General features: G+C 49.4%; 1 protein-coding gene across 2 annotated transcripts in view; it reads left to right on the top strand.

Moving 5' to 3' along the window:
* DSCAML1 (DS cell adhesion molecule like 1) overlaps window positions 1-19,233 on the top strand; it is a 353,599-nt gene that overhangs the window by 180,896 nt on the left and 153,470 nt on the right. For both annotated transcript variants that reach the window (XM_043534224.1, XM_037882497.2), the window contains one exon: window positions 18,137-18,283. In XM_043534224.1, the coding sequence (XP_043390159.1) occupies window positions 18,137-18,283 (147 nt within the window). The remainder of the gene's footprint in view (window positions 1-18,136; window positions 18,284-19,233) is intronic.

Genomic DNA, 19,233 nt, shown 5'->3' with positions numbered 1-19,233 from the left:
GAACAAACCAAAACCCAGATGCTATAAATATCACAGCCCCTAAAATGGTGGCATTTCCCCGGTCCCAGACAAATGGTAATGTGCTTTTTGACTTTCTTGGAAGGTCCTTCCGTCTCTGTTGGCAGAGACAAGGAATCAGAACCCTGGGCAGTGGATGCTCACCCGACAAGGGAAAAGGAAAAGAAGTGGCTGAAATGCGTCTGGGCATTGTGGGGGAGCCTGATGAAGAGCTGAAGTTCTGGGGAGAGAGGGAGGAGGGCGGGCAGGGTGCTGTGGGAGAGCCAAAGCAGCCCAGCTCAAGGAGAGAATGGTGGCACGGGGGCAGTTCCTGGACCAGTGACACTCTACTGAGCGTGCCGGTTTCCCACGTTGTTTTTGGTGGTGGATGCCAGCCACACTGTGTTGTGTTGTGCTTCTTGATGACAACTGGCCTGCCTGCTTGGTTTTGTATGTGTTATTGCGGTTTATGTTTCCAGTCGTGCTTGGGTTGCAGCCGAGAACAAGGCTGTTACATTAGCAGGTTTTATGATGTTCATAAAGACGGAATTCCATGGCCCAGCAACGCTACTGCATAAGCTGCAACACACAGCAAAGCAAAGCACAGCAGTGTAATGCAGCCGTGTCTAAGCTGCGCTGGCCCCCAGAATTAATTAGCATGGGATAGTTACATTACTTCATACTCCGTCATTGGTAGCACCCGGCACCCCTCGGCTGTGGGCATACAAAGCACCCCTGTGTGCCCAGGCGCGGTGGCTCCAGGCCCCTAGTGATAAGCATCAAAGCCTGGATCTTCAGAGGTATGTGGATGCCTAACTTCCGTTGGTTTCCATGGGAGTTAGGAGCCTAACTAACGTGGAGGAGCTGGGCTGTGATGTTCTTACAGGGGTGGTGGGACCTGTCTCTGGTAGCAGGGGCGTGCAGACCTAGAGAAGCCCCAGCTGGATGTGTTGGTGGGCTAAGAGCACTTCTGGAGCAGTGGTGTGGGATGGAGAGACAAGTTCTCCTACAGTACGTTGTGAGTCAAGCCCTAGAGTGACCACACCAAGCAAGGTGATCAGAACCCTGGGCTCCACCCTCCCCAGCCGCAGTGTCAGGGCATTGCTGGGCATAGGCTGGGTGCGGGGTGTGCCTGTCCATGCAGTGTGGATGCTCACAGGCGAGCTTGGAGAGCGTGGGCTTCTATGCCCAGCCCTGGGTTCCTGTGTGGCAGCTTTGGGAGCCAGGCTATGCCTGAGGGAGCTGGTGCATGAGCGTCCCCTCTAGCTGTCCCAACGCCTCCCACAGGAAATCTAGACGTGTTCTACCCTTGCCACCTTCGTGCACAGTGCAAGATTCCCCTCTTCCCTCGCGCATTCCCACGGGTGGCGGAGCTGCAGTGAGGAGACCCTGGCCAGTGCTGTACCCTCCTTGGAGCACACTTCTTGGGGCAGCAATGCCGGAGAAGGGTTTTTGGGAGGGTGGAGGCATGGGAGCTGCAGCAGAGCAGAGCTCCAGTCAGCCCTGGCAGGACGTATGGAGGTGTCGCTTCCCTGAGAGCATGGGTTGGCCGAGGTGTCAGGGTGAGAGGCAGGCAGAGTTGAATTCCTGCCATGAATCCAGCTGCATCCTCCGCCAGCTCCCCCTTTGCTAAGGGATTCCAGTCACTACCCTAGGGACCCCCGTCGATCTCACTGAGAACAAAGGCAGCCCTCAGCCACTGCCTGAAGCCAACAGCCAGCCCTGGGGTTGGGCCATGCCCCACAGTTTGCTAGGAATATCTTGGGGGATGGGCTGAAAAACCTGTCACCGCTTTGAGGATGGGATTTCCCACAGGGCCTCAAGGAGCTAGACAGAGAGGGAGATGAGCACAGCCCCTATTGAGGCCCAGTGGGATCCAGGGGTCACATGGTCCCAAGAGACTGAAGGCCGTTCTCAGGATCACCTCAGGCACGAGGGAGCCTGAGTCCATTGGCTTCCATTAGCCAAGGCCCCGGTGCCACTTGGAAAACGGGAAAACTTGCCTTGGTGCTTGTCTTCTGTAGGTGATTCTGAAAATGTCATCCCCGGCCCCATGGGCCCAGAGGTGAGTGTCTTGTTGGCTTGGACCTGGCTCCCCCACTCCTGTTGGTCTTCTTGTCCCTCTGGGGCTGAGTGGGTCCTCTGGTGCCCCATTGACCATGACCTGGGTTCCCTGGTCCCCACTGATCCTGAGCTGACTCCCTGAGTTCCTGTTGGAGCAGAACTGGGTCGCTCCTTGGGTCGGAGCTGTGCCCCAGTCCCTGGAACTGGGTCCCCTGGTCCCCACTGGCCTGTAGTTGGACCCCTCCTTGGCCTCAAGCTGGGCTAGGATTGCCAGTTTTGGTTGGAGGTAGTCCTGGAGGTTTCATCTTGTGACAATCCCGGAGGGCTGGCCAACCCTAAGATGGGTCCCCTGCTCCCTAGGGCACTATGTGCATCCTGGACACTGCCTGAGGAGAAAGTGCTTCCCCGCCTGAGTTCCTGAGCTTTGCCAGTGAGAAATGAGGCATGTGACGCAAATGGTGGTGTCCGTCCCTGCCGCCTGCGCAGGCCTGTGGCTGTACCCTGCGGGGCAGACTCTGTTACTGCGGCTCACAAAAATTCCACGTCCGTCACTTACCATTTATAATTCACAGTCAGGAAGGCATCCGCTTTCTTCCCTCTCCTGCCCCCCAGTTGGCTTTCCTCCCTGCTCCCCCTTCTCTCTCTAGCACATAATGAGTTTGATAAGAAATTGTCTCGTTAACAGGATTAGCCATGGAAATCTCTAGTCCCCTCCTATTCATTTTGTAATGTTCCTCATCCTGTTCTGTAATTTTCTGCTGGTATTAGGCGTCTGTGGACCACCTCGGGGAGATTAATTCCTGCTCGTCCTGTGATAGTGTGAATGCTGATCTGCCAGAACGGTGCACTCTGCAGCTGCAGGTGCCATGCTGTCGTTATGGCTAATTTACATGAAACCCCCATTAACTCTTTCCCTGAGAAGCCTCGTCTCTTGAAATCTGCCACATCCCTCAGTCCCCGAGCTGCCTCCTACACCGCAGCCCTGTCCCCTGTGAGATGCAGGGGACAAGTCTCGCACCCAGGCGTGGAGGAGGCAGCTGGGCTGGGTGGTGGGGAGGCTAGGAGGTAGTTTGTTTTCGTGATAGTGACGTCTTTCCCAAAGTAAGTTCTGCATATAAATAAAACGACTCAAAAATACTCTGCCTTGTATTAGAAGGCACCCGCTCTTCTGATAGCACTGTCTCTTTTATAGAAAGCTGCGTAGACAGATGCATTAAAACCTGATGGACCAAATTTTGCTGTCATTTACCAGTGTAAACCCACTGATTTCTGTAGCGTAACTCTGGATTTACCCCCGTGAAAATGAGAGCAGAAATTGGCCCCATGATAAATAATTACCCCTAATTTAATAATTCTTTATAACCGACAGAAGACATGGCCCCCAAGGAAGTCATTAAAAAGAGGTCTCTGTTAATACCAGTTTTAGTGAGTAATGAGCACGTACCTGTAAAGGTGGGTCCAGTTTTTGGTCATGCTCACCCACAACTGGGAGCTAAACATAAAGAAATTTGGGGAAAAAATGCCTGAGGAATTTCCTCAAAGATCATTTTAAATAGGGGCTTTGGGGTTGAATTTAGATCAAAAGGTAGATTTTGAGAAAACAAAGCTTTTAAAAAGCAGAAGACCAATAGCAATGGTTTTGATTTAAATTAAAAAAATCCATGCAAAATTATTTGCTTAACGATGTAAAGATGCCATGTTTGCAGTGCTCACGGTGCAGCGTTTTGCTCCTGCATTAAAACCTCCAGCTGATCATGCACAAAAGAGTTGTTCTGGTACCTTTCTGAGAGGGGCAAAAAGTAAACAAACTGCATTAATGGGGAAGAGATGAGGACACTGGATAGCCTTTTGCCTGTAAACATTTACAGGAATATTTGTAATTTAGCACAGGAAATTTGTGTTTTTCAAAATGATTGTTAACCTGACAATGTCCTTTTTAAAGTGAATAATTTATTCAATTGATTTTTCTTCTTTATATTCATTGAGTGTCCATGAACAGATTAGTTTCTTTTAGTTTTATTTGCAATTACTTGCCATGCTTTTGGTGACTAATTCATGAAATGTGGCTTGTATCCAAGCAACTGCTGGTGGCAATTTGGTCTACAAGCCATGTCATTTGGTTGGTTGGTGTTTAGTTTTGACAAGGCACATAAGCTGCATTGTAATGCCTCACTTTCCAGAACTCTTGGGATAGGGTTTGGGATGTGAATAGTTGATTTTACAAAGTCAGTATTTCTTTCAACAAATGTTTTCCAAGCTCTGCATGAAAAAATTGCTCCTTTCAGGGATGTTCCAGCTGCAGAACCTGTTTGCCGGTCTTCTCGTTGAAGGTGAATGCTGAAAGGGGTCAACAGACAGGCCTGGCCAATTTGTTTGAAAACCTGAACAAATATTTGCAGGACACTTGTTTGTAAAAACTGCCCAGTTTCCCAATCGCTAGCAATCCTCCAATGAAGCTGAAAAGCCGAATGTTTCCAACAAGTCAGTGGAAATAAATCTTTAAAACGATGCAGAAGTAATTGGTGGAACTCCTAGCCACAGCATAGCATTAAGCTCAGCAGGATTCAAAAGTATATTAAAGAAACATATATAATATTTATATATATAAATATATTAGACATTTATATGGCTAAGCAGATCCCCCAGTTGCATAAGATAAGATAGAAATGTACCAGGGCTATAAACTTTTATGCTTCAGGACCTAAGCCAACCACCGGCTGACAGGGGTTAGAAAGAAACTTTGCTCTGGGGGAGGATTTTTCCATAAGTGTCCTTTCTGGGGTTTCTTCCACCTTACTCTGTAGCAGCTGGTGCTGGGCACGGATGGAGACAAGAGACCAAGTCAGATGGACCATGGGTCTGATCCAGTCTGGTAAACCCCGTGTTCCTGTGCTGACTAACATCTGTTCTGACCTGCAAAAGCTGGACACCCAATGTGAGCTTTCAGACGGAAAACATTTCCAAATGCCTCTGGCGTGACACGAGAGGGAGAGCGCCACCTGCAGCTGAGGTTAAATTGACCTGGCAATAATTGCTTTGCAAAAAAAGGGGATATTGCTTTGGACTAAGAACCCCTGATGTGGTTCCTCAGCTTGCTTTATTTGAATGCAGGGTGCAGAGCTGTGTTTGGTGCAGGAGCTGAGATGTGGCAGATGGCAGCTGGCACAGCAGGGACGGTTCTTTAACTCTTTTTTTACAGCTGTTGGTAGAGGAGAAGACATTGCAGCTCTGTTGGCTCTCCTAGGCTTAAATGCAGTGATCAAAACCGAAACCAAACCTGGAGGCTAGGGGGAATGTGGCATTTTTAATGCTAGATGGGATCCTGCAGTTCTTTTTTAAACCCCGAAGAGTCAATTCATTGGAAAAGCACCCACTGCTGAGCTGCAGCTCTGAAATGCATGGAATGGGATTTGTTAGGGGATTAGCATCCACAAAATAAATCTGTATTCTCTGGTTCTCAGTAGCAGGCATAGGGCCTGGCAGGGCGATAGTATCGGGCAGTAAGACCCTGCCAATGTACACGATCGCTGTGGAGACCAAGAGGTGGCATGGCCTAAGCACAGAGTTCTTTGGGGGCAGGGGGAGGGGGTGCACGCTAATGCAGGGCCCTGTACAGTGGGCCCTGGATGCTGAAAGGAGAGACTTCCTGTAATAGGAACATTAAGGAAGAACAGAGCATTTGCAAATGATGAGTAATTATTGCCATCTATTAAAGGGCAGAGGTAGATGTGTTAAACCTCACACGCATCAGATGAGGTGAAACCTGAAATCATATTAAGTGGATTTAGAGACAGCTTTGGGGATCAATCATGCGAGAGGCAGAAAGTCTCTCTCTCTCTTCAGGTGAGAGGTGTGTGAAATAGCATCCGTCTTGTGAATGAGCTCAACTTTTCACTACCCAGAGCCATTTCATGGGAGGAAGAGTTCCTGTGAGTCTGGGGCTGGCTGGAAGGCAATGCTAATTAGGGGTTGCTTGCGGGGAGAAGGAAGTGTTGCAAAGCACAAGGAATAAAAGGGCCTTCGGCAATAATAGGTGGGGAGCGGTACTCCAAGGAGAGCTCTTTAACGCTGGGAGATGACAGGCCAAAAACAGGTGGAAGGTGTAAAAAGAAGGCAGGATTTACTGAACGGCTGACATTCAAACCAGAGCAGTGCAGACCCAGCCTTGAGCAGGGCGTGGCATTCGTCCTACACAGTCAAACTCGAGTTCTAACACTCAGCTACCGTGTGTTGGTGGCTGGCAGTTCTCACGTTAAAACACCTGTGGCCCCGCCTTTAGAAGCCTAGCAAGACTAGAAGAGCTAAGCCTGTGTGGTCTGGTTCCTAGATAGCAAATGAGGTACAGAGCAGCTCTATGGGTGTAAATGAGGAAAGAGCAGAATTATTGTTTGTAAACGCTTTGGGGCAGAGACTTGCTCTGCATTTGGACAGCGCCTGGACTACATTTTGGGAGCTGTAGCAATAGAAATAGCAGGTAGGCGGGTTGCACAGGAGTCTAACTCGGAGTCCTGGTAAAACAATACAAAAGGAACATGGCACCCATTTAACGGTTTAAAAGCCGGCTCATTGATAGGTCTCAAAATGTAACTGCAAACAGGCAATCATTGAATGGGTATGTTTCTAGTTGGGTCCTGCAGGGATCAGTTCTTGGCCCTACGCCTTTTAATGTTTTTATCAATGACCTGGAAGAAAACATAAAATCATCACTGATACAGTTTGCAGATGGCACAAAAATTGGAGAGTGGTAAATAGTGAAGAGGACAAGTCACTGATTTAGAGCAATCTGAATCACTTGGTAATTGGGCACAAAGAAACAGTATGCCTTTCATTTCAGCTAAATGTAAATGTGTGTATATACATCCAAGAATAAAGAACGCAGGCCACACTTACAGGATGGGGGACTCTACCCTGGGAGGCAGTGACTTGGGGGTCTTGGTGGATAATCAGCTGAACTTGAGCTCCCAGTGTGATGCTGTGGCCAAAAGGGCTAATGTGATCCTGGGATGCATAAACAAGATAATATCAAGTAGGGAGGTAATATAACCCCTGTATTTGGGATTGGCTGCTACAGGAATGTGTGTCCAGGTTTGGTGTCCTCAATTCAAGAAGGATGTTGATGATTGGAGGAGGTTCAGAGAAGAACCACGACAATAATTAAAGGATTAGGAAACATGCCCTATAGTGACAGACTCAAGGAGCTCAATCTGTTCAGTTTAGCAAAGAGAAGGTTACGCGGTGGCTTGAACACAATGTGTAAGTACCTGCATGCGACACGTGTATTTAATAATGGGCTCTTGTTACACCTGTTCCACTAGACCCGAAGATCCAATGGCTGGAAGCGGAAACTAGGCCGATTCAGACTGAAAATAAGGTGGACGTTTTTCAGTGTGAGTAATTAGCCATTGGAACAACTGACCCAGGGTCACAGAGGATTCTCCATTACTGGCAATTTTAAAATCATGATTGGGTATTTTTCAAAAAGGTATGCTGTCGTTCAACCAGGGAAGTCCTAGGGTCTGTGCAGTGCGCAGTGGTCCCTCATGGCTTTCCAGTCTATGGAAAAATTAAAGAAGGGCAAATTAAGGCTGAGTATCTGGACAGTGAGTCTTACTTGGCTGCGGACTAGTCTGCCAAGGGGAGAGGCGGGGGAAGGCTCATCAGCTAGGACATGGCAGAGCTAAGCAGCACGAAGCGCTCGAGGATGTGCTGCAGGGAACAGTCCTGCCTTGGCTGGGAGGAGCTGGCACCTATGTAGTCTTTTCCCTCAGCAGCTTCTCTTGTTCTGCAGTGACCTGAGCTGACCCCCACCCCCAGCAGCGCATGCATCCCACTGCGTGCCCAGTAGGTGAGAATTTCAGGGGCTGACAGTTGTGGGGGCAATCATACAGCCAGCAGTGTCTGGGCCCTCTGTGCAGCACAGCTCCCATGGCTGGCTTGCTAGCGATTTTATCTGCAGGATAAAATCTGCATTTCTCTTTCAGGGGGGTCGCCATTTCTGTTGTAGCGCTTTGGGCGTAGGTGGGCCTCCAGCGGCTGCCACCGAACGACAGGGGCATTGTGGTTGGAAAGGACTCGGAATTGGGCAGTTCTGTTTTCACTCCCCGGAACAGTTACATCCTGTTTTCAAAACCTCCTCCCTTCCTTTTTCTCTTCTTTGGTGTCATTCTCCTCGCTCAGAAAATCCATTTAAATGCAATTCCATTCTTAAAACGTCCCCTTCATGCATGTCTAATGAATGTCAGGGAGATGCTTTACAATGGAGCTGAGTGGGATCCAATCTTGCAGAGTGTCTACAAGTCATTTGGAGGAAACCCTGGGAGTGCTCCCAGTTTTATTACAGCATAATTAGAAATAAAATCTTGTTGCACTAGGAGAATGAGAGATGGGTGTTAATCCTGTAACAGGGGAAGATAGAGATGTGCCTATAAAAGAGATCAAGGACAGAAAGAGAAAAGCCTTTCATGACTCCCCAATTTTCATCCCTCCTGTTTTATTTTTTTCCTCTCTGGCTCAGCATCTATTCAGTGTCATGTGCTGTAGCTGGTTGAGAGAGGACCAGTTTTTCCAAATGCCCCCAGCCCTGTGAGATGTCAGCACCCTTCCCTCCTGTTGTTCAGGGGTCGAGAACACGGGAATCCCACCTAGCACAGCAGCTGGATCCCACGTGGTGTTGGGGGTGGGTTAATTTCTGGAGCATTTCTGCCTCCTCACTCAGTCACTGGGAGGTCAGCGGCTCGGCACGTGCGTGGGAAGGGATTCTATTTAGGTCTTCAGTGAGGTCTACATTGCCTTGCTGCTCAGCTGTCTGAGGCAGCTCTGTAAGCAAGCCTCCCGTGCAGGCTTCTCTCGGGCTTTGCACAGGGAGGCCAGTGCCCTGGCTCTGTAAGGCACCCCATCCCCAGAGACCCTACCTGCTGCCTGTGTGTATTCTGGCTACTTAGTATGCACAAGGTATTCAAATCCCAGCCCAGGCTCTTCAGAGCAAAAGTGCATCATTCAGATGTTGCGGCCCTCTTTTTATTGTTTAAAATCACTTCCTGGAATGGTCCCTTTCAGACTAAAGTTAAAATGTGAGCACATAAAAGAACAATACCTATGGAACGGCAGCGGAATTCTTAATTGGAGCCTTAGGTTGTGCGGGCAGAAACTGCTTGGTGGAGCAGAGAGCAGAGCACTGGGCTGGCTTGAGACGGGCGCCAGTCATACGCTGGCAATCCTACAACCCTGGTCTCCAGGCATAGCCTCCCCTTTCACAGGGAGGAAGTTCTCTTGCTCAGTACAAGTCAGGTAAGTGTTTAAATGGGCACAGGTCAGTTGAGTGCTGGTGAAAGTCCCCACTGGGCACCACTGGAGATCCTCTTCTCCCCACTGTAAGGGGGAGCAGCAAGGGCACCGGCTGTGCAAACTTCCCCTGCTACATGCCGTCAATATGCTTCTTCCCTGCTCTGGGCTGGCCACCCCCTGCTCGGAGTGGGTAGCTCGCTTTCCCGGTGTGTCTGTCTCATAACTCTATAGTATACACACTGTGTACCCCAGGGCCCTGCAGACTGAACTACCCTCTCACTCCCAGGAGATGGCCCCTTCAGGCAGGGCTGAGAGATGCACCTAGACCTCAGACTCCCAAAGCCACTGTGGAGGCAAGATGACGTTTCTAGGGCATGTTATTCTCTTTCAAGCTAAGCTTTGCTCTTCCCGGATAGAGGAGGACAGGGAGTCTTGGGTACAAAGCGTGACCCACTTACCGAGCTGGAATCAGTTATTTCGCAGCTGCCCATGAAACTTGAAGGTGGATGTGTTCTGTATGGGCATTTGGCTGCTCTGTGCTACTCAGCCTTGCACAGCTACACAGGAGAAATATGTTGCCTTTGAAAGGGGTAGGAAACCTGCCACTGCCTTACAACCCTCCTGGGATTATGTATGCAGGGAAACATGTAAATACATCTGTCGTATATCTTGCAGTGCTTATTACATTTGCATTTGGATTAATCAATGGCTTCTATTTAACATCCATTGGATGGATGGATGGATCCTTAATCTCTGTCTAATCTAGCCTAGCTCTAGTTTAGGTGTGTGGAAAGCTACCGACCGGCAGGTCAGCCTTCTAATTACAGTGGCTGTGCAAAGCCCCAGTTGCTGACTTGGAGGGGAGGGCTCCTTGGCATCTGGGTTGTGTAGGACCTCGAGGGAGGTAGCTGAAGGGGTGTTGATAGACTGAGACAGAGGGGTAACATGGTCCGGGCAGCAGGCCTAGAAAATAACGCCTGTGCTTGGATGCCAGGTGGCAGAGATTTTCCATTACTGCTGAGCTGGAGAACACAGACTCCCTGTCCTTCCCCAAATGACATCTACGTTGAAAGGCAGGATAGGAAAGCAGAGGTACACTGAAAATCACAGGCTTCATCTTCGGGGCTTCCCTGCCTCCCTCCCCGTCTTTGCCCCAGGGATATATTCGTTACTTTAACCATGGCCGGAAATAGCTCCCAACAATCACCGACTGCCCAGGATGCCGTGGGATGCATATGCTCAAACTACAGCTAATTCATAAACGCTGGCACCTATTGATTCCCCAGCAGTTAAAACAGAATGCGTAAGGAAATATTGGCCCCAGAGTATCAAGGGAAAGTTATCTCATTAGTCTTATGAACTATACAATGTGCTCTCTCCTGCAGCCCTGACCCCACTGTTTTTATAAATCTATATTGGATAGAGCAGGAACTGGTAACCTGTATCGATTGTAATTTTTCACTGGAAATCGGAAGGCCCCTGGGATGGATACTGTGGTTTCTTGGCCACTACAACCTTCTGGGTCTGGAAATGGGCTTTGGCAATGCCCCAGGCTTGTATGTGCTTTTTGGAGTTGAGATACTTTCCTAATAGCCTACCAAAACATGGCCATGCATGGAGACTCCTCTGCGATCCACTCGCCTGCTCACCAAGATGCTCCTGTCTCTGTCTAGATAATCTGATCCCAAGACAAGTCACCCAATGCACAGCCAGACTGTAGTCACGCTCCCCCCACTCAGCACTGGGTGGCCATGACACCATGAGCTGAATGGCCAAACCCATATATGCCAGGCAGGGAGCTGAAGCCAGTTATCAGATGGGTGTGAAATAACAAGAGTAGCCCTTCGCTGTACCACCTGGCAAACATCAGCTGGCTCCCTGCAGCATCCCTTGGAGGGTGAAGCCGGCTCCTTTGGACAGAGGAGAAACCTGAGGCACAGAGCAGGGAAGGGTCTTGGTCAAGGCAAGTCTGAAGTGGCTGCCTCCTTCCCCAGATTTGGCTCTTTAAACCTTGCTTGAGTTGCTGTGTCCCTGTTTTCTACTCTCATGTCCTGCGGGGAGCGTGATGCATTGGATCCACCTTTTGTGATGCGGGAACACAAGAGAGGGAGGATGGAGGAGTAAGAGAGGCCAGAGTCCCCTTCCCCACCCTCATCCCTTGGTAGTGGGATTTTTGGAAGGTTATTTGCAGAGGCTGGTAGTTGTGTCTAGCTCTGAGAGCTGTTAAAACAATGCAGCTTCAGTCTGGCCACAGACACACTTAATCCTCTGCTTCCTGGAAACCTTTCCCACCTCCTGGCAGGCAGAAAGATTTGATTTTATTCCACAACCATCGACGTTAATCTCGCTAGAGGAGCTAGCAATAAGTCACTTTGGGGAGGTGTCCGTTGGAGAGGGTCACATTAGTTATCGCCCACGTCTTTCCTGCCAACCAGTGTAATTCTCTTAGACAAAGTTATTTGCCCCTTTTTTAAAAATTGAAGAGATGCCATCAGGTTCTGTAGACCCTAAATTTAATGTCATAGTGTCTTTAAAATTGTGCATTGCAATGGGCAAGGTGCTCGTTACTTCCAGTGCAGAGGGGTTTTGTCTTCACTCAAGAGGATCAACCTTTGAACAGTATTAAAATGGACGAATCTACTGCACACCCGGAAGGGTTTAACATCTAAACACTCTTGTTGCTGTGAAGATAAATGATGGAACATCCATAGAACCCATGCTCCCCATTCCTGGGGAGTGCCCATGGGAAGGATGGCCTGCAGGGTACTGTGTATGCAGGTAATTGTTTCCCATCTTGCACTTACTTTCAGAGATGAAGCTCTTTCCTCCCTGATACCCTGGTCATGGAATCCCTACAGACTTGAGAACAGCTTGTACATAACTCAGTTCATACAGAACTCAACCTGTAGATCCAGGCAGAGCCACAGGCCAGTTATTGTCACTTGATAGTGAGTCTCACAATATTTGGTGGGTTTTTTTCTTAGAGCCCCAGCTTCTGCAGTCATGTGAATATGGGAGAATCTCAGCTTTTGCTGGGGAAAATAAGTTTCCAGTCCTCATGGTTGCAAGGAAAAGCTTGCAAAGGTGACCGCTGACAGCTCAAAGGATAGAAGGGAAAGAGAAAGAATCTGTTTGTTATTTTTTAAACTCTCTTGGATTTGGGGGTCGTGACTCATGATACTTCAGCCCTTGGGTTGGCAATGTGGCACATGCTAGTGACCAGCAGAGTTCCAGGTGTGGACAGGATGTGCCGTGGTCCAGGCAGTCCTGTTCCGCAGAGAGGGCTGGCTTATTAGGGAGTCCCAGGGGTGTCTGTCTCTCTCTCTCTCGCAGAATGTTTCTGTCCAGTGCTGAGCAGCTCCCACGTGATGCAGACCAAGAGGAGTGAAGGACTCGCTGTGCTCCTTGCAGTTGGGTCTATGGAGAATGCTGTGCATTTTGCCTTCCTTAAGCACATGAGCAGCATCAATGTGGTGCTAATGGTCCATGGGCCCTTTGTTCTGAATGGCCTGATTTTCGGGTGTTGAGCTCTTGTATTGAGCTCAATGCCAGGCTGCCAGGCGTGATGCCATTGTCATAGAGTGACTCCAGGCAGCAGGCTGGGATAAATAGGAGATCTGTTTGCCTGCTCTGCCTACCTCCACAGACCATCCCGCCAATGCTGATTCTGTTGGTGTCCAGGGAACGTGCCCCCGGATCAGGCGTTTGGAGTAGCTCAGGAAACATTCCCACCACCCCAGTAGTTTGCTCCGGGTTTTACCTGGCACCCAGGGACTGGGGAGTTGAGTCAGGGCTGGTGAGTGCTCGTGAAGCTCAGAGTGAGCCGGCAGCGTGCTCTTTGTATGTACCGGTGCCTCTGGGCTTCCATTGAAGCTACTCCCCCCAGCTGGGACCAGGGTCTGGTCGGCTGCAGAGGCGCATATCCCAGCTCCCCTTGCTGGCTCCCTGCCTTCTTCCATGTGTGGAGAGTACAAGCAGCCTCTTCAACTAGCTGAGCTGCTGTCCCTTGTCTGAGGCAAGCTTCCCCTCTGGAGTCCAATGGCTTGAGGTGGAGCCATATGTGTATTTTCTGGCCCAGCACATGGGTTACGTCCATTTGCCCTCACAGCACTCCCACCCGGCTTTGCTTCCTGTCCACCTTGCCTCTAGCAGGCTGAACTCCTGTGGCTGGCTTTCTGGCTTGCTCCCCCACCCTGGGGAGCCAGCGCCTTTGCATGGCTGGCAGGGAGGGTTCTTATACACGTATGGAGGCCATTTTCAGACCTGATGGCAGGGAGGCCAAGTGTAAATAGGTGTCAGGGCTTTATTTGTATTCATTTCATGGTAGGGGTTATTCCCCACCCGCCTTTGGTCTCCCTGGGCTTTTTTTCGCTCTCCATTGTGTGGGCTCAGCAGGTCCCTCATCCATTTCCCCCACAGCAGGCCATAATTTGATTCTCATCAAACATGCAGAACTGATGTTGCAGAAGGTCCCTCCAGAGGTTTGAACATCCTACTGCTGCTGTCTGCTCTCCCTCTCTCGCGCTGCGGGTCGCTCCGGCTCGGGAAGCCTTTGTTTCCGGAGGAGTAACACGGCGTTCTGAAAATGGTACCGCAATTAAATATGCACCAAAAAGTGCGGGGGGGGGGGGGGGGAATGAGGACAGTCAGGGTTGTGGAGCAGCAGTTTGCAAGATGCAGCGACCGCTCGTTGCCATAGAAACAGCCTCCCCCCTTGCTTAAAATTCCAGTACAGCCAATATTCTGTGCTTACTGGTTTGCCGAGAGATGAAACATTAATGATCTATTTGCATTTTATTGCAATTGCACCTGTGGGGCTTTTCTTTCTTCTTTTCTTTTTTGGATCTCTGTATTAATCCCTCGATACTTCAGATTGACAGCTCAGAGCTGTGACTGCTCTGCAATTATGTGTGTGCTGCGGCATTGACTTTGCCATGTCATAACACAGAGACAAAACAACACATGCAGATTTTGGCTAATGAGCATCTAGCCCCTCCTTGTAAACACGGAGATAGAAATCTCTCTTCTCTCTCCCTTCCTTCCCCTCCCCTCCCCTCCCCTCCCCGGTTTTGCAAAGCAGAGTGTGCAAGCAACTCATTCATTGATCATTTTGATTCCTTGTCAGGTCTCCTTTTGGCTCCAGGGCCGGACATTGAGTTACTGGGCCTTAAAGACATTTTTGCATCTGGCTTTCCAGTCTCTGTGTTTATTTAGGCATTCTGTTAAGTTAGATGAAAGTTAATTGTTTATTGAAGTCACTATTTTTCTCTCTGTTAAGAATCCCTGACACAGAACTTGCTCTTACTACAATTAGAGTAGGATAAATGAATATCTGGCTGATATACAGCTAGATAAATTCATGGAGTATAGGTCCATGAGTGGTTATTAGCCAGGATGGGCAGGAATGGTGTCCCTAGCCTCTGTTTGCCAGAAGCTGGGTATGAGTGACAGGGGATGGATCATTTGATGATGACCTGTTCTGTTCATTCCCTCTGGGGCACTGGCCACTGTCAGAAGACAGGATACTGGGCTAGCTGGACCCTTGGTCTGACCCAGTAAGGCCGTTCTCATGCTGAGATGGGAATGTGCCGGCTGGAGTTGGGGCTGACCATTACTCTGCCTTGTGTCGTGGTTTGCTGCTGATATGCTACGTGGTAGGAAGCCTCCACTGAGGGCGGTCTTTGGACTAGCCTGTGAGCGTTGCTGGGTGGAGGGGGTGGGGGGCATCAGGAAGGATCAGGGGTGTCAGGAAGGATCAGGGAGTGGGTTGTGAGTTTGTGCCAGACTGGTTTCAGATTTCTGGCCCCCTCACTTTAGAAGATCTCTACTTCCGTTGTGAGCATAAAAGATGCTCTTTCCTTTGCCTGAGTACAGAACTGTCCAGGCCACTTCCAAACGGTGGAAGCTGATTCTCAAGCGAGGCCTCATCCTAGGTGCTGGCGGTTCAATGGGTATCGAACCTGTTCCCAGGTCTGTGGCTAGGGGGTGCTCTGCTGATGGATGAGCCATCTTTCAGAGGAGAGAGAAAACTGGGGTTCTGCCTGTAACGAGGCTGGTTTTGGCTGGACCCAACGGAGAGTGCCAAGTCAGGACAAATCACTTCAAGCAGGGCAGTTACAGCCCAAGGCTGGGGTTTCGCTGCACACCAAGGCAAACCAAACCAGCCAAACAGAGAAGACTTTTGGTTTTACCCCACTGACTAACCACAAGTCACACAAGCAGTTCCCTTAGACGCTCCAGTTTCCCAGTATCCCCACCAGTGCCACTCGTTATGGGGATGAATGGTTATGAAAACCAATACCCCAGTGAAAGAAAAGAGGTTCTCTCGATCCCAGCGGACCAAACCCCAGACCCAGGTCAATATACAAATCAGATCTTACCCACAAATCACGCTGTTGCCAATCCTTTAGAATCTAAAATCTAAAGGTTTATTCATAAAAGGAAAAAGATAGAGATGAGAGCTAGAACTGGTGAAATGGAATCAATGACATACAGAGACGGCAAAGTTCTTGGTTCAGGTTTGTAGCAGGGATAGAACAAACTGCAGGTCCAAATCAACAGCTGGGGTGGGTCATCAGTCCTTTGTGTAGAGCTTCCGCTCGTAGCAAAATCCCTCCAGAGGTCAGAAGCAGGATGGAAGACAAGATGGAGGAGCTGCAGCAGGTTTTTATAGTCTCTTGCCATGTGGTCTCTGCTTTCTTTGTCCCAAGGACAAGCTGTCCATCACGTGGCCTGGAAACACCTCAGAGTTCTGTCCATAGGCAGGTTCCTGCATGCCTGGCTGAGTCACAAGGTGTATCTGTCTTCTCTCAATGGGTCAGTTGTATAGCTGATGGTCCTTAATGGGCCATCCAGCAGGCTAGGCAGAGCTGACACCAACTTGTCTGGGGTGTCGCCCAAAAGTACAGCATAAGTTTGAAATAGACAGTATAGAGCCAATATTCATAACTTCAACTACAAAAACGATACACACATATAGACAGCATAATCATAACCAGCAAACCATAACCTCTCCGTAGACCCCTTACACGACAACCTTTAGACAATATTTGCTGCAAATATAGAACAGTGGTTGCAACAGTGATCTATACAGTTACAGATTATATCAATAATGTCACACCGCCCATCTCTGGTCACAGAAGATTCCCATGGCACTGCTCATTTTCATGGCCAAAATCGGACTCAGGAAATTACATTCTACCAACATTCTCCATGCTTGTGCAGTGGTGCTATGTGGCAGCGCTGTGCTGCTAGTGAACAGCTGCCATGTCCCACTTCAGAGGTGGCTGCATTGCAGTGGTGGGCCCAATCTTTTTGTGCTCTTTGGGGGTGAAAGGCTCTATCTAACCGTTAGGAATTGTGAGCACCGTTAGAGCAGGATGCAGTGTGCTTTCCAACGGGGAAAGCCAACTTCAGCCTCTTTCCAAAGCCATTTGCTTGCCTTCCTTTGCATGCTGCTGCTAAGTTCTTCCACAGCATGGGCGTTTGCTCATTAGTATGTATTAATATTCTTGGTGAATTATAAAGCAGGGGCCAGGTTAATAAGTGGGCTAATGACTCCTTATTCACCTGTGCACTAACCTGAAGCATGGACAGAGAGGCCTTACTTTTGTGCTTCAGTGCGGGAATGTCTCCTTGTGGACTCTCTCACCATTCCAGCTGGCTTGGTTTATGCTGCTTGTTACCTGCTGTCCTCTGGAATCTTCCCCCTGGTGTTCAAGTATCAACTTAAGATCCTGTTTGTTTTCGCAAGCTTCTAAGTAAGTTCAGCTAATTATTGACTCGGCTGGATAGATTCCCTTTTAATTGCCACATTGCAGCACGGCACGCTGAGACTCCGCAGCACGGTCTGAGTTTGGACTTGCAAGCTTGCCTCTCGCCTGGCCCTACCTTCTTTAACAAGCCACCATGGAACCTCCTCTCACTCTCCTCCCAGGCCCAGGGTCTCTGGTCCCTTTCCGCACGTTAATTGGGCCTGAGTAGGGGTACAGCAGAGACGTACTAGTTTGCCCATAGTAAAATGGAGTATGATTGGCCACCCAGAAGTGAGGCCAGTGCCGGAGCTGAGAGTGCAGCCTTAAATTCTGTCTGTCCAGTGCATTTCGGCAGCCAGCCGGCACCACTGCTTCCTCTTGTTGAGCTTGTATATTGGGAGCACGTTCAATCAGATGAGGGGTATATTTTAAGTTAACTTGAAGATTGTGACCAACAAATAAGTTCTAAAATGGGCTCCTAACACCATTCCTATGGAATGTCACGGTCCACTTATTGGGGCGCCCCCCACCCCAGGTTTGCATTCTCAGGCAGATTCATCCACATGCAGAATGGTATCTGCACATCCGGCTTTCCGTCTGTATGTGTCTCTGATCTGAACACATGCTGCAGTGCTCTCCTTTCCTGATTTTAGATCCCCATTGAAAACTGCGGTCCCCGAGCTAAGGGAGGAGTCCGACCCTTGGTTTGGCTGGGCTGCCCAGATGCAGCCGTTGTGCAGCTCCCGAGAGGCAGCAGGGCAAGTGAAGGACCAATTTTCCCCCTTGAATTCAGCTTTGACCTTGTTCCTTTCTGTAACTTTATGCAACTTCCTGTGGGAGTTCGCTTATTTTATGGTATCTTCACTGAGAGAGCTCAGTGGTTCAGTATGTGCACGGGTGCATGCTTCTCTGCAGAGCAGGCATTCGCTCACCCCATCCCTGGGCTGCGTCTTACTGCCTGGTGATGCAATATGTTTAGTTTGGTCAAACACAGAGAAATAACCGGACTTTTCCCTCTCTTCTGCTTGTGTCTCCAGAAAATAGGTTTTTTATTACTTTTTATGGAGGTTTGTACATATCGGACGTGCAGAAGGAAGATGCCTTGTCCACCTACAGGTGTATCACCAAGCACAAGTACAGTGGAGAGACACGCCAGAGCAATGGGGCTAGGCTCTCCGTGTCAGGTAAGTCTCTGGATCTGAACCTGCAGCCCGCAGAACTCAGCCGTCAATCTGTGTGTGCAAGTCTGTGTCTTTAATCTTCTTATCTGGCTCCTGTCACCATGATATCAGAAGTCTCCCAAAATGGTAAAGTGTATGCACATAAAAGGACAGCCCAGGAGGTTCTAATATGACTGGGAAGTCCAGCGTGAGCACCTTGAAAGGGGCTAGATTTTCAGATGGTGCTGAGCACCCACCCTTTCTGGCATCTCAAATTAAGAATGGCCATGTTGGGCCAGACCAATGGTCCATCTAGCCCAGCATCCTATCCTTCAACAGTGGCCAATCCCAGGTGTGTCGGAGGGAATGAACAGAACAGGTAAGCATCAAGTGATCCATCCCCTGTCGTCCAGTCCCGACTGCTGGCACTCAGATTCTAGTGACACCCAGAGCATGGAGTTGCATCCCTGACCATCTTGGCTAATAGCCATTGATGGACCTATCCTCCATGAACTTATCTAATTCTTTTTTTAAAATCTAGTTATACTTTTGGCCTTCACAGCATCCCCTGGCAATGAGTTCCGCAGGTTTCCTCTGCATTGTGATGAGTTGAGTCACTAGGCACTTTGGGAAATCTTGGCCATGGGTTCTCTCTGTTTCCTCCAGTCAGCAGACAACGGCCTTTGTATTACCTGGGTCGGGAGCGGTTTATTTGCTTTGTCTGTGGGTGTGGAGATGGTGGCAGCACTGAGAGAATGGGGATGAGTGAAAGCCTGGATGGGGCGAGGGGTGGAGAAGTGGTGGAGATGGGAACACTTTATCCTCCTGTTCATCCCCAGGAGTGCTAGCTCTTGACGAGAAGAAGCCAGCACAAGTTGCCCCACGGAGGGGCTTGGCTCGGGTCCCGTTTGATTGCTCCTTGTGTGACTCTGCAGACAGGAGCCTGTGGCAGGGTGCTGCAGGGCCCTCTTGGT

This window comes from Chelonia mydas, chromosome 22 (genome assembly GCF_015237465.2).
Source record: "Chelonia mydas isolate rCheMyd1 chromosome 22, rCheMyd1.pri.v2, whole genome shotgun sequence".
In the NCBI taxonomy this organism is placed as follows: Eukaryota; Metazoa; Chordata; order Testudines; family Cheloniidae; genus Chelonia; species Chelonia mydas.
This window is presented reverse-complemented; position numbering and strand designations above follow the sequence as displayed.